The sequence below is a fragment of the Gouania willdenowi genome, unplaced genomic scaffold (assembly GCF_900634775.1).
Source record: "Gouania willdenowi unplaced genomic scaffold, fGouWil2.1 scaffold_156_arrow_ctg1, whole genome shotgun sequence".
NCBI classification, from domain to species: Eukaryota; Metazoa; Chordata; class Actinopteri; order Blenniiformes; family Gobiesocidae; genus Gouania; species Gouania willdenowi.
The window spans coordinates 439,920-456,644 of record NW_021144906.1 but is presented as its reverse complement, the minus strand read 5'-3'; the positions used below and the strand labels follow the sequence as shown (position 1 = coordinate 456,644).

The 16,725-nt window shown below is 36.8% G+C and overlaps 1 protein-coding gene across 1 annotated transcript in view; it reads left to right on the top strand.

Annotated features, from left to right (window-relative positions):
* Positions 1-16,725, top strand: part of LOC114458654 (NACHT, LRR and PYD domains-containing protein 4-like) — a 33,892-nt gene that overhangs the window by 16,178 nt on the left and 989 nt on the right. Inside the window, 7 exon segments of the mRNA XM_028441067.1 lie at positions 6,372-6,485; positions 6,959-7,010; positions 7,157-7,382; positions 8,858-9,954; positions 9,956-10,653; positions 10,728-10,901; positions 10,990-11,142. Coding sequence (XP_028296868.1) covers positions 6,372-6,485; positions 6,959-7,010; positions 7,157-7,382; positions 8,858-9,954; positions 9,956-10,653; positions 10,728-10,901; positions 10,990-11,142 — 2,514 coding nt within the window.

Sequence of the window (16,725 nt, the reverse complement as noted above, 5' to 3'; positions counted from 1 at the left end):
TCACTCATTGATATATATCTATATCATTATACAATTTATGTGATCAACTATACATTCATCTGTCCACACATACACATGTATATACACACATGTTTACAATTTTATCCCTTTAACATTTATGCTTAGAGAAGATAAACTTTATGTATTTATGTTTAAATTGCTTTAAATTCAGATATAGATATATATATACACACACACACATACGTACACATACACATAAACAATAGATTGAGAGAAGAGAGGGAAAATGAGAGAGAAAAAAGATAATTAAATACAAATTCATTAATTAATTATTTAATAAATAAATAAAAATGAGCAATTAGCATGTGTTGACTGACATTATGTGTAATCAGATCCAAGTTTTTAGTTTGGTAGCCCTTCAAATACATTATTTAAAAATAATATTCTTTACATAACATTATTTGATGTAAATTTAACTGTATAGCATTTTATACACTATGCAGGGCCATGCAGAAACCTTTGGAGGGGCAGGTGCTCAAAGTTAAAAGGGGGCACATGGAGCACTATTGATAATAGTAGTGTTAGTGTAATAATAATAATAATAATAATAATAATAATAATAATAATAATAATAATAATAATACTAATACTAATAATAATAATAATAATAATAATAATAATAATAATAATAATAATAATAATAAATACAAAGATAACAGCAAATGACAACGTTTAAAGTGTTGCTAAGCAACAGAGGCGATAATCATAATAACCAGAATCATAAACAATGACAACAAGGGAGATTGTGAGATAAAAATAATAAAATGAATGGTTGTAAATGTACCAATATGAGCTTGTGTGACGTTTAGTGGATAGTAAAGGATGTGGTTGGTGTTTGTGTGTGTGTGTGTGTGTGTGCGTGTGTGTGTGTGTGTGTGTGTGTGTGTGTGTGTGTGTGTGTGTGTGTGTGTGTGTGTGTGTGTGTGTGTGTGTGTGTGTGTGTGTGTGTGTGTGTGCGTGTGTTTGTGTGTGTGCGTGTGTGTGTTTGTGGACTGGTTCTACATATTTTCTACAGTGAAGTAATGAGGGTGTGTTAGAGTCTCAGCATGTGACCAAACAATGAGTGAAAACTACTCATGTTGGTGGTTAAAGTTACCAACAAATGGTTTATCAGGTTATCAGTAAAGCTGTGATTAAAAACAATTTGAATTTGAGTTTTATTTTGATAGTCTTAGAATAACAAAGCAGAACAAACAAACACTCAATTGTGTAATTCTTCAGCTGAAAGTGTGTAGGTTGAAGCAAAGCTTATATATACAGTAGCTACCCTATCACAATAAAACTAAACAAGGTTCTCTACATAATATCGCACACAAAACAATATTTTACTTATATTACTATTTTCACAATAAACATTCATTATATATTCAGCACAAATTTTATATATGTAGTTTACACATTCACATCAAACATATATACTGTACATACATACACATGGATGTATGTGACATGTATATTATATTAATATGAAACTATTTCATATTTATGACACAAATGTAATCAATTACATTTAGAGTGGCAACATATAGTGGTTAGCACATCCTCCTCACAGCAAGAAGGTTCTGGGTTCAAGCCCTGGGGTGGACACCTGGGAACTTTCTGTGTAGAGTTTGCATGTTCTCCCTGTGCTGCGTGGGTTTCCTCCAGGTACTCCGGCTTCCTCCCACAATCCAAAAACATGACTGTAAGGTTGATTGGAGTCTCTAAATTGGATGAAAATGGATGGATGGATGTACATATTATATATTAATGCTGTCCTAGGTAAAATAATTGTTCTTCTTTCTTTATACTTACTAACGATATATGATTTAAAAAGCTTTTTAAACTGGTTTATGTTGGTGCTTTGTTTTATTTCATCCTTTAGACAGTTCCATAATTTAACCCCTGATATTGTTATACTCATCTTTTTCAATGTTGTTCTTGCATATTGTATGTTTAAATGTAGTTTTCCTCTTAAATTATTTTCCCCTTCTCTCTCTAAAAATCTTTTCTCAACCCTTTTGGAAGTGAACCTTTACTTGTTTTATAAATCATTTGGACAGTTTAGAGTTTGATGAGATCTGGAGTTTTAAATCTGGTGTTTTTAACAATAATCCATGTGTGTGTTCTCTGTATCCTGCGTTATGTATCAGTTTGATGGATCTTTTTTACATTGTGAATAACGGTTGGATCTTCGTCATGTATGTAGTTCCTCAAACTTCAAGATAGTAAATTAAATATGGTAAAACAAGTGTATAATAGAGTGTGCAATGGTTTTTTTTTTTATTAAGAATTAGCCTTGTTTTGCCCAGAACAGCAATAGAAATACTCCTCACCATCTTCCCTTTAATGCATTCAATGTGTGACTTCCAGTAGATCCCGTGGTCCAAGATCACACCAAAAAATGTGACTTTGTTCACTCTTTCTATGTTAATATTGTTAATATTTACTTTTACATCTATATATTTTTTTCTGATTTCCAAATAACATAAAATTCGTTTTTTAGGTTTAATGGTAATTATTATTTTTTTAGTTTACACATCTCCATAGTGACCATCCTCAAGAGCTGCCATCAGTCCACATCAGTACAAAGCATATTGGTTTCATCTGCAAATAACATATATTTTAGTTTTAAACTTACTTTACAAATTACATTCATATACATTATGAAAATTTTTCGCCCCAAAACTGACCCCTGTGGTACCCCACATTTAATATTTAAACAACATGATTTGTTCTGTTATATCTGTACAAACTGTTTTCTGTTGCAAAAATAACTTTTTATCCAGTCCAAAACATTACATTACATTACCCCTTTTCCTTTTTTCCTATAAGTATATTGTAGTAAACTGTATCAAATGCCTTCTTTAGATCTGAGAACACTCAATACCAGGTTATTTTTTTAATTAAATCTGTTAGTGCTTGTGCTGTTGATCAATTATTCCTGAAACCAAACTACCTATATGTTAATAATTCTTTTTTTTTTTTTTTTTTTTTTTTTTACAAAACCATCAAATCTAATTATAAATATGATAAATTGATAAAGTGTTGCCTCGGCTCCTTGTGACAGTGAGACATATAATAATAATAATAATAATAATAATAATAATAATAATAATAATAATAATAATAATAATAATATATTGTGCATGGAGCGGACCTACCCGGACTCTTTTATCATTGTGCTTGGTGACTTTAATAAAGGGGACCTCTCACACCAGCTCCCCAAATATAGACAATTAATTAAATGTCCGACCAGAGAGGAGAAGACACTGGATCACTGTTACACCACACTAAGCAGTGCTTATCACGCCGTTTCCCGTGCTGCACTGGGCCAATCGGACCATTTGATGGTCCATCTGATTCCTTCATACAGACAGAGGCTGAAGCTCTGTAAACCTGTGGTGAAGGAATCTAAACAATGGACCAGTGAAGCAGTGGAGAAACTCCAGGAGTGTTTGGACTGTACTGACTGGGATGTTTTCAGGTCTGCGAACAGTTCTCTGGATGAGTTTACAGACGCTGTGACGTCCTACATCAGCTTCTGTGAGGACAGCTGCATTCCATCAAAGACCAGGGTGAGTTATAACAATGACAAACCCTGGTTCACAGCTAAGCTCAGAGGGCTGAGGGCAGACAAAGAGGTCGCTTTCAGGAGTGGAGACAGAGCCAGGTACAGAGAGTCGAAGTACACGTTTGAAAAGGAGGTGAGAAAAGCCAAACGTTTGTACTCAGAGAAGCTACAATATCAGTTCTCTGCAAATGACTCGGCTTCTGTCTGGAGAGGGCTCAGGCAAATTACAAACTACAAGCCCAGAGCCCCTGCTGCTGCTAATGACCTCTGCCTGGCCAACAGTCTGAATGAGTTCTATTGTAGATTTGACAGACAATGGGACAGACCTGACTCCAACCCCCCTCACACCTCTGACCAGCCTCACTCCAACACCTTCACCCCCCACATCAAAGCTACAGTCTCACCCCAGCTGCCTACAGAGGCTCTCTCCCCTATCTTCCCCCCCTCCTCCCCCCCCTCCTACAGAGACACCTTTCTCCATCAAAGAGAGAGATGTGAATAGACTTTTCAGGAGACAAAACCCCCGTAAGGCTTGTGGACCGGACTATGTCTCTCCTTCCACCTTAAAGCACTGTGCTGATCAGCTGTCTCCAGTGTTCACAGACATTTTTAACACCTCACTGGAGACATGCACCGTACCAGCCTGTTTTAAGGCCTCCACCATCGTTCCTGTCCCTAAAAAGCTGAGGATCACAGGACTTAATGACTACAGACCCATCGCTCTGACATCTGTGGTCATGAAGTCCTTTGAACGCCTCATGCTCTCCCACATCAAGGACATCACCGACCCCCACCTGGACCCCCTGCAGTTTGCCTATAGATCCAACAGGTCAGTAGACGATGCTGTAAACCTGGCTCTCCACTTCATCCTCCAGCACCTGGACTCCCCAGGCTCCTACGCCAGGATCCTGTTTGTGGACTTCAGCTCTGCTTTTAATACAATAATCCCAGCTTCAGGACAAGCTTTCCCAGCTGAACGTGCCAGACTCCACCTGCAGGTGGATCACAGACTTCCTGTCTGACAGGAAGCAGCACGTGAAGCTGGGAAAAACCATCTCTGCTCCCCGGACCATCAGCACTGGATCTCCTCAGGGCTGTGTTCTTTCTCCTCTGCTCTTCTCCCTGTACACCAACAGCTGCACCTCCTCTCACCAGTCGGTCAAACTCCTGAAGTTTGCAGACGACACGACCATCATCGGTCTCATCGCTGATGGAGACGAGTCCGACTACAGGTGGGAGACAGACCGGCTGGTGTCCTGGTGCAGCCAGAACAACCTGGAGCTCAATGCTTTAAAGACAGTGGAGATGATAGCAGACTTCAGGAAGGACCCAGCCCCCCTCACCCCCCTCACCCTGGGAGACTCTACAGTGAGCTCTGTAGAGTACTTCTGCTTCCTGGGGACCATCATCACTCAGGACCTCAAGTGGGAGCTGAACATCAGCTCCCTTATCAAAAAAGCTCAGCAGAGGATGTACTTTCTGCGGCAGCTGAAGAAGTTCAGTCTGCCAACAAAGATGATGGTGAACTTCTACAGCTCCATCATCCAGTCCATCCTCTGCTCCTCCATCACCATCTGGTACGCTGCAGCTACGGCCAAGGACAAGGCCAGACTGCAGCGTATCATCCACTCTGCAGAGAAGGTCATCGGCTGCAATCTGCCCTCCCTCCAGGACCTGTACGCCTCCAGGATTTTGAGGCGTGCAGGAAAGATTGTGGCCGACCCCTCCCACCCCGGTCATAAACTGTTTCAATCTCTCCCTTCTGGTAGGAGGTTTCGGTCCATCAGGACCAGAACCTCCAGACACAAAAACAGCTTCTTTCCCTCTGCCACCATCCACATGAACACACCCCAAGTCACCCACTGAACCCCCCCACCCCCCCACCCCCCCCCCCCACCCGATCACCACCTCCACCAGCTTGATACCTGCTGCACTGTATATATATATATTTATATTTATCCTATTTATCCTTTATTCTCTATCTATCCTTTATTTATCCCTCATCCTTTATATTTATCATTATTATTATTATTATTGTTGCTGGGTTGTTCTTTGTTGTGTTGTTTTTATTTCTTTTATTTCTTTTTGTTGCTTGTTTTGTGCACCAACCACCAAGTCAAATTCCTTGTACTGTCCTCAAAACTGTACATGGCAAATAAAACATTTCTGATTCTGATTCTGATTCTGATTACATCAAAGACGAAACAGGCAAACACATATGACACCAATCCATGTACTGATTGTTCTTTGGTTATTTAGTTTCAATTTTTTTTTTTTTTTTTTAAGTATTATGAAATTTGTTTCCAATTTGAGGGTCACTTGGTACCAGCAACAACTGCTGGATTTTAACGGTATTGCACAAGTTACAAGTTTAAATATTACAGATTGCGTTCTCCAAATGTGTTCCAAAAGTCACATGCACAGAGACAGCCAATAGAATGTCCTGGTTTGATGACACACACATACGGATGTTAATACAGACACAGAATAGATTACATACAGACAACTATGTTTACAAATACTTATTCTACACTCGGATTGAAATACAGACACAGAGATCAAAATACAGACACACAGATTGAATAAAACACACATAAATAGGTTTGTTGCAAAATTAGCCCCAATTCACTGTTTTACCATGAGGTGTTTATATTATATTTAGATTTACACCTGTTTCTACGTTCACACACAACTTTATCAATAACATATTTTGATTTGAGTGATCTGTGCTTATCAACATGTAATAAATGAGGCTTCAGGTTCTTCACACTCACAACTCTGTATGTGTTTGAACCAGAACTGAGCCCAGACTAAGTGGACCTGGACCTGAACCCAGTTGTGTGTCCTTTAGAAGTAACGAGTCCATGGACAGACTCATTGACTTCAAAGGACGACAATCTACTGACCCACAGTAAGTGAACATAAATAAGGTTGTTTGTTTTCTTCCTGATGGTCCAGGTTCTTCACACTCCACACTGATAAAGCATCAGTAAACATGACTCATCAATTTTGATGGACTATGTTTGTTATTTGAAGTGATGTTGATGTAGCTCTCAGCAAACAGTGGAAGGTGAAAGAGAAAAGGCTTTGTAGGAATGGTCTCCAGTGTGTAGGTGAGTCTTAGACAGTGTGTGATCTTCAGAATTATGAAGGATTGAAGACAAATAAAGCCTCAGTCCAACAGACTTGTTCTCCTGTTCAGTGGAAACATGCTGAGATGTTCCACACGTGAGCTGAGCTCCAAAGGCTGCTCCACACTCACTGCATTGTGGCTCTGCAGGACATCACCCACTGTTACTGATGTTCACATGATGTTAGCAGAGCTTCCTGTGCTTTCCTCCAGCTGCTCCTCAGCATGTCTGAGTGTCTGTGTCTTCTCCACAGCAGCTTGGAGGGTGTGAATGGTTCCTCTGGAGCTGAGCCTGACTCCATCTTTACGGTGTGTACGTCTACAAAGACACTAAACCTGTGTCAGACTGTGATCAAACCACTGTACACACACACACACACACACACACACACACACACACACACACACACACACACACAGATGATTGGAGCAGGCCTTCACTCACCACCTTTAATGTGTTTGTGTTCCAGCTGCTGGAGGACAACATCATCAACTTTGTCAAGGCTGAACTCAAACACATGCAGAAGATTGTAGATGGAGATGATCCAGAGTGCTCAGAGAGTCAAATGGAGGGTGAAGATGAGGAGCAGAGGAGGAGCAGGGAGGCCTTTCTGAACATCACACTGTATTTCCTGAAGAGGATGAAGCAGGAGGAGCTGGCTGAGCGTCTGCAGAGCAGTAAGAGCATGTGAACATCTTCACTGTGAGGAACATCACATGAAGGACACAAAGCTGGCTTTTCTTTTTGAAAACACAATTTAATCAGTCACATTTAAGGTGTTCCGCAGGGTTCTTCTCTTGGCCCACTTTTATTTTCAATATTTGTTAATGATCTCCCTCTTGCATGCAATGACTGTAACATCCAACTTTATGCTGATGACACCGTGATTTATTCTGCAAAATCTAATATCTCAGATATTAATCACTCTATTCAGCATGACTTCAATGCAGTTCAATCCTGGCTACAATCTAGTAAACTCTTACTCAATAACTCGAAATCAAATTTTATGTTGTTCCAGAAGCGGGTTCGCCCAGTCACAGCCAATGAGATTAAACTTACTTTTTCTGATTTGTCACCAGTCCCAGTTGTTGATCATTTTAAATATCTTGGTCTATGGCTAGACTCCTCACTGTCATTTAAAACTCATATACAAACTATTACAAACAAAATTTATTCTCGCTTAAAATTGCTTTATCAATCAGTTAATTGTTTTAGTTACTCAGTTAGAAAAAAGACAATTTTACAATTGATTCTTCCCATTATTGATTACAGTGATATTATTTATCAAAACACCACTGCCACGATTCTCCAACCACTTAATGTCACTTACAATAGTCTGTGTAAATTTATCCTCTGCTGTCCCTTTAGAACTCACCACTGCCAAATGTATGAACATATGTCATGATTCTCTCTGGCATCTAGACGACAGCTTCACTGGCTATTATTTATATTTAAATGTATTAATTTAAGTTTTCCTGATTATTTAAAACAATATATAATTCCTTTCAGATTGTCATACAGTTTGCGTCATGCTGATCAACAATATCTTGTAGTCCCTAGAGTCAAAAAAGTAGTCGGTAAATTTTCATTCAAATATAAAGCTCCATTTGACTAGCACATTCTCCCATTATTGATCCACTCTCTAACCTCTCTGTCTCTGTTTAAAAATGCTCTTATCCTCCATCTCCAGAATATATGTCAGTGTTTTTGATTATAGGCTATGTAACCGAAACCTTTTTTATTCATTTAATCTAATGAAAGTTTTTACTATCATTAGATAGCTACTATTAATGATATCACTATTATTACTTATTTATTTTTGTATAAAATATTTACTGTTTTGAGCAACGGTTAAATGTATACTGTGTGTGTGTGGGTGTGTATGTGTGTGTGTCTATCTATATTTTGTTGTATTTATTATTTTTGAAATATTGAATTTTTGTATTGTCTACTCTGCTGTATCTGTCATTTTATGTAAGTTGAGGACTCCCTCGAAAACGAGATGTTCCATCTCAAGGGGCATATCCTCCAATAAATAAATAAATAAATAATCTGAGGAACCATCCAGACTGAGAACATCACACACTTTGATCTCCAATGTTCAAACCTGCTCTGACTTCTCCATTCTAACATTAAGTTTGTCTTCATTCAGGAACAAAGGCTCATCGATACCAACGTGAGCTGAAGTCCAAGCTGAAGAAGAAGTTCCAGTGTGTGTCTGAGGGCGTGGCTAAAGCAGGAAGTCCAACCCTCCTGAAGGAGATCTACACAGAGCTCTACATCACAGAGGGAGGGGGTGGAGAAGTCAACCAGGAACATGAGGTCATGCAGATAGAAACAGCATCCAGGAGATCAGACACAGCAGAAAGAGCCATCACACTAGAAGAGCTCTTTAAAGCTCCTCCTGGAAGACCTCGACCAATCAGGACAGTGATGACAAAGGGCGTGGCTGGCATTGGGAAAACACTCTTAACACACAAGTTCACTGTAGACTGGGCTGAAGACAAAGCCCAGCAGGAGGTCCACTTCACATTCCCACTGACCTTCAGAGAGCTGAACGTGCTGAGGGGGAGGAGCTTCAGCTTGGTGGGACTTGTTGATCACTTCTTCTCTGGAAGCAAAGAAGCAGGAATCTGCAGCTTCCAGGACTTCCTGGTTTTGTTCATCTTTGATGGTCTGGATGAGTGTCGGCTCCCTCTGGACTTCCTCAGCACTCAGACCCTGACTGATGTCTCAGAGTCCACCTCAGTGGAGGTTCTGCTGATAAACCTCATCAGAGGAGAACTGCTTCCATCAGCTCGCCTCTGGATAACCACACGGCCTGCAGCAGCCAATCAGATCCCTCCTGAGTGTGTGGACATGGTGACAGAGGTCAGAGGGTTCACTGACCCTCAGAAGGAGGAGTACTTCAGGAAGAGGTCCACAGATGAGGAGCAGGTCAGCAGGATCATGTCCCACATCAGGACGTGTCGCAGCCTCCACATCATGTGCCACATCCCGCTATTCTGCTGGATCACTGCTACAGTTCTGGAGGACATGTTGAAGAGCAGAGAGAAGGGAGAGCTGCCCAGGACTCTGACTCAGATGTACAGCCACTATGTGGTCCTTCAGAACAAAGTCAAGATGGTGAAGTTTGATGGAGGAGCTGCCACAGATCAACACTGGAGTCCACAGAGCAGGGAGATGATGGAGTCTCTGGGAAAACTGGCTTTTGAGCAGCTGCAGAAAGGAAAGCTGATCTTCTATGAAAAGTGACCTGACAGAGTGTGGCATGGACCTCAGAGCAGCCTCAGTGTGCTCAGGAGTCTTCACACAGGTCTTCATAGAGGAGAGCAGCCTGTACCAGGACAAGGTGTTCACCTTCATCCACCTGAGCCTTCAGGAGTTTCTGGCTGCTCTTCATGTCCATCAGACCTTCATCAGCTCTAAAGTCAACCTGCTGGAACATAAACCACTGAACCTTCCCCATAGTGGAGGTCAGCCTGACTTTAACCTTTTCCATCAGAGTGCTGTGGACGAGGCCTTACGGAGTCCAAACGGACACTTGGATTTGTTCCTCCGCTTCCTGCTGGGTCTTTCACTGCCGACCAATCAGAGGCTCCTACAAGGCCTGCTGACACAGACAGGAAGTGACTTACAGACCAATCAGAGAACAGTTAAATACATCAAGAAGAAGCTGAGTAAGAGGTTGTCCACAGAGAGAAGCATCAACCTGTTCCACTGTCTGAATGAAGTGAATGATCACTCTCTGCTGGAGCAGATCCAACAGTCCATGAGATCAGGAAGTCTCTCCACAGAGGAACTGTCTCCTGCTCAGTGGTCAGCTCTGGTCTTCATCTTACTGTCATCACAAGAACATCTGGATGTCTTTGACCTGAAAAGATTCTCTCCTTCAGAGGAAGCTTTTCTGAAGCTGCTCCCAGTGATCAAAGCCTCCAAGAATGTTGAGTATGTGACTTTAAAACATGTCTTTAATTCTGTCACAGACAAACATCTGTAAGGTTTCTCTGATTCTTCATAAGTTTGAGTTTCTGTGGTCTCTCAGAGAGAAGCTGTGCAGCTCTGTCCTCCGTCCTCAGCTCTCAGTCCTCCAGTGTGAAACATCTGGACCTGAGTAACAATGATCTGCAGGATTCAGGAGTGAAGCTGCTGTGTGAAGGACTGAAGAGTCCTCACTGTAAACTGGACTACCTCAGGTCAGTGAGATCACATGTTCCATCAACATTGTCCTGTTCCTCGTCTCCTCACTTGTTTCCTGAGTTGTGGATGTTTTTCTGAATCCAGTCTGTCAGGTTGTGTCATCACAGAGGTGGGCGGGGCTTCTCTGGCAGCAGCTTTGAGCTCCAACTCCTCCAGTGTGAGAGAGCTGGACCTGAGCTACAACCATCCAGGAGACTCAGCAGTGAAGCTGCTCTCTCAGAGACTGAACACTCTGAGGTGAGACACATCACAGCAGCTCATCACATGTTCACATCAATCCCCATCACATGTGTGACAGAGAGCTGTATCAGAGGAATGTGATGAAGGTGTGAGAGGTGGGACACTAAAGGAGGAGGACTGGGACACGTTAGAGGGATGAAGGACAGAGATAAGAAGGTAGTGAGGAGTGAGAAGAGGCTGATGGAGAACTATGAGGAGCTGATGAAGGAATGAGAGAGAAGATCAGAGGAGGTGGAACCAATCAGTGATGATTGTGTTCATACAGAAATATAAATATATCTTATGAAATTACATTTTAATCTTTTCTCTGACACAAGTTATCAAGTCAAAAAATTAGGGATGAACCAAAATGTGAATTATTGACTGAAAACTAAAATAAATTTCCAGCTCTGAATGTTACTAACCACTAAAATTAAAACTATGCAATTGTATAAATCAAAACTAATGCTTCAAATAATCAATCAATAAAAGGTAGGGGATTTTTTCCAGATACACTTTTTAAGTTTTTGGTTGAAATTTTCTTAATGTTCTGACAGAAATGAAGATCTTATGAGCTCTGAAAAAGGAACAAAGAAAAATCATTATGTGTAGCAGCTGTAAACCTGTAAAAACGTTGACCAATGAAAAAAGACGGTTCGTTTTTTTATTAACCAAAACGTGTCATAGGTGACAGACTTAAGAGTTTTTAGTCACGTTTTTTAACATACAGTATATAATGATAAAGTTTAGTGTTTACTTACTGCTGAATGAGACGACATAGTTTCTACACAATAAAAGTGATGAGCTTAGATCCACTTCTGCAGCAGCAGTGCTAATGCACGTGAGTGAGACAGAGCACAGAGGGGAGGGGGGTAAGCTACATTCAAAATCATGCTAGCTTTAAAAAAAACATCTACCCTGCCTTTAAAATATGAAAATATTTATTTAGCACTGACATTCCAACAATGCATAATATAAAATAAAATAATAAAATATCCAGGGTGTACCCCCGCCAAGCGCCCTATGAGAGCCGGAGATTGGCACCGGCAGACCCCCGCGACCCTGTTAAATGGGAATAAGCGGGTAAGAAAATGGATGGATGGAAATAATAAAATAGTTAACTTGACCCACTCATACAATTATTAAAACAGAAATATGTATGTTTTTAAAACATTTTAAATCTATTTCAAAATGTAGTTATGTTACAAATAATAATTGTTAGAGTTTTCGCGCTAACTCTGGTGTTCAGTACCTGAGATTTCATACAGAGAGACATAGTCAGAGGTTTTGCTGAATCAATCAATCAATTTATTAGAGATGAACAGAAAATGAATCAACAAGTCATAACAAGTCAATAGAAGAACAGACACTTATCTAAAACACAGCTGTGGTCCTCAGGGTCTGCTCACTCCCTGTCATTTACTGGTGATTTAAAGCAATTCAAATTATGTTTAAGATTTATTTATTTATTCATTTTTATTGACCATATATGTTGTCTGTTTATGTGATTTATTTAGGTATATAGAACATGAGCTGTTTAACATGTATTAAGTTTAATTTTAAAATACAATTATTCATATTTGTTAATGATTTATACTTTGTGTATTTTGGGTCAAACTAACATTTTAGTGTTAATCTGATTGTCTTGTTTATATCTGATTTGTCTATTCGTTTACATACATGGTTGTGATGTTTTTAGATTTAGATTAAGTTGAAATCAGATGTTCTGAAACTGTTTGTCCTTGTTCTGAAAATGACAGCTAACAAGTTGATCTGAATATATTTTATGAATAGATTTATTGAGTATAAATATATATAATTATAGTATTACACATAAAAAGAACATGAATAATAATCCATTCTAACATTTCCTCTCTTCACACTGTTTAACAGTGTGACTATATAAAATTATGAATACGACAAAATATTTAATTCAGACTATGTTTAATATGTTATATTAACGTTTTTTTTTAGAACTTATAATATCAGGTTACTTAATGTAAGCTCGTTAATTTATTTAAACATTATTTTATTTCAAGTTATATTCCTATTTTGTTTACCATTGTTAGAGTGGGACAAAAACTTTTATTTAACTTTATTACATTTATTTGGATTTACTGTTAGACTATGTTTTAATATAAGAAAAAAGTTATAAGTAGAACAGAACAGAATACAAACATGCTTTGTGTTTAAATTAAATATACATAGTAAACTTGAAATTAGCCACTTATATTTATCTGTACAAACAATAACTGAATACATGCTCATCAAAATCAATCTTATAAAACATCACATGATTACAAAAGGTGTTGTAAGATTTATTCAATACATATTTTACAATTTCTTTATTACATACAACCACATAGTGAGGTGAGTCTATGATTGCTATGTAGTGTGTGTGTATTTTATTTTTATATCACTTCTCTTTCCATGTGAATGTGAAAACCCACAGCAGGAACCTTAACTGATTGATTGATTGATTCTTATTTCTTAGTGAGGAAAAATACATTCACGGTCCTGCCTGCCCACAGCGACCAGTCAGGAAATGACTTTCAGAAAATAATATCAATCTTTATCAAATTTATATGGAAGCTTTTGAAGCACAAACGACAAAAACACGTGATCACCCTCTAATATAAACTGTGCAGAAATAATCTATCAATATAATATAGAAACTTTTGTTGAATAAAAATCAATTAAAGCACAGTGATATCGCTTACTCATTTAAATTACAATTATATGAATTCATATTAGTTAATTAGTGTTATTCTATCAGCTGTTCTATTTCCTAACTGAGCAGGTGGTTTGTTTCAGAATATTTTAATTTATATTTAAAGTAATTTATCATTGCCCTCTCTTGTAACATATTATATTTATTAAAAATAAATAAATCATAATTAAAGTGAAACATAGACTAAATCAAATACTTATCCAATGGTTTCTGTTCTCAGCTGGTGATGTCTGTATCCTGTGAACAAAAAACTACAGTTATATACATTTCAAAGGTTGATAATGATTTTTTTAATATTTCAAGTTATAATTTCTATCTAATTTTATCCATGTCTAAATATGTATTGATCTATCTGAGGATATAAATACACATAAGGGTTTTAGTTGTGAGATTTTTAGAACATAAATAGAGGTAAATGACAATATTTTACACAGTTGTAACATAATATTCAAACTAACAGAGATTATTAAAGAAGTGAATAAAAAAGTAAGAAAATAACCCAAAGAACTGAAATGTAAATCAAATCATTAGAATAAAACAGTAATTAGAACAAAACAGAAATGTAACCAGGTGTTATGTTAATTTATGCCTCTACTAATATTTATATAGATTACAAGTAAACAGATTTGTGATTGTATTCATATCTTTATTATCTCTCTAAAGAGTCCTAGTTAAATCTATAGACCACGTACCATGTACAGTTCAGCCCCCCCACCTTTGATTAGACGTTTTAGGTGGTGAGGTTGTTTTTATAACCTCAGGTGATCAGCCACTGTTCTGCATTCTGGGCCAGGGTCTATACAGTATATATGATTCCTCAATATATGAAATAATGTTATCCATGTCTGTTATTAAGATCATTTGTTCATTTACCTTTTAACTAAAAATATGACTTTTATTCAAGCTACAACTGTAAAGTGTTGGGGAGTGTTACATTGTGTATGTACTGTATGTGTGTATGTATATATGTGTGCAAACAGCTATCCTTCTATCACATGATCACTCACTCAAAGACACGCCCTGGTACATTTTTCACTCACAACACGTTTCTCTCAGTTATACATAAAGTGTCATCATCCATCAATCAATCACTCTATGACACGCCCACTAGCACACTCACACTCACAACACGTTTCTCCGATACATACTGTGTGTGTGTGTGTGTGTGTGTGTGTGTGTGCGTGTGTGTGTGTGTGTGTGTGTGTGTGTGTGTGTGTGTTGTTTCCATAATATCTTATTTAATCAATGTTTATGTGTTGTAATTATTCTGTTTTGTAAGTGTTTATTTTCTAGGTCAAACAATGTTATTTTTATATTCTTTCTGTATCAGTTGTGAACAAGTTGTGTTGTGTGTTATCTAATGTTCTTTCTACCAGTTCACTGCAGTTCACACAAGATATAGTTTCATAATCATTCATTTCATTCATGTCAAAAAGAGGAGAAATTCATTTCTGGTTTATCTATTAAAGCTGTTTTAATTTAATATATGTTGATTTGGACATTTCTGATTTAAGATCAGAAAAACATTTGTTTGATGTGTGTTTTGTTTCTATGTTTATTATTATTAAATAATGTAATAATGTGAAAGTTGTGACTTTTTAGGACATTAGTGATTTTAAATGAAATATTCAAAATCAAACTAAAACATAAATTTTGTTGTGGTTCCTATTTTTTTCTTAGTCTTTATATATTTTAGGTTTAAAAATAAAATAATTACTGGTCTATGGAGGAGATATTTTTGTGTGAAACGTTTCAAATCTAACTTTGAAACAAAGGCTGAACTTTTATTAAAAAGTTTCTCAACCAAAATGTATTTTAGTTTGTTTTCCTAATTTGATATTACAATATTATATTATTTTAGTTTGTTCAATAATTAGTATTTTATCTTATTTCATTAATGTTTTCGTTTTTTAATTAAACATGAGACAAATTACAGAATTATTAGAGTTATCTATAAAACCTTATGGAATTTAACATATAGTTTTGATTTAATGATTTTTAAACTGATGTGTTTCATTATTACCCAAGAGGTTTTTGGTAAATTATCATTATAACAAAAGTATTTTGTGTTGTCATATTTGGTGCCTTTGGAGATCAACTTATTTATTTATTTATTGACTTATTTAAATATTTGTTTACTTATTTCTTTATTTAATTTATTCTTTTTTATATTCTTTTGTGTCTCAGTCTTCATTTATTCATTTAATTCATTTTTAGCCTATTCTAGTTGTAAAAGTTAAAGTAGTAAAATATATTTAAACTAAAGTATTTTATAATTATTATTTCTAGTGTTAATTATTTGTGTAAAGTTGTTCAGCTAATGTTCAAATCTATGTTTATTTTATTTTTTTTCATGTGTGTGTTTATGTGTAGATATATATGTATGGGTGTATATGTATTTTATCAATCTTTATTTATCAGTTATATATGGGTGTGTAATTATATGTGTTAGTGTATATATATGTACATTTATGTGAATGTTGTGAATGTTGAAGTTTTAGATACAAAGTCATAAATATATTTTATCAAGATTATTGTTATTATTTATTAAAGAGAAGTGTTGAGAGGTTAGTAAATTATACTCCTGTGAATATGTATTGATGTCTTATGTTTAATTTTCCTTTTTGATATGTTTTTGAAATAATCACTATATACAGTCAATCAATAGGTTTGTTTATTCATTTATTTATCATTGAAATGTATTAGAATTCATAAGACAAATGTATTTCTAAAGGGAGAATTATGATTTAGTGTGTGATATTATCCACATTCAAAAACTAAAAAGAATAAAAATATGTACGACTACCAAACTTATTTAAACTGCAAAGGACCAAATAGTGTAAATATACATATATATAATAGTGTATAGT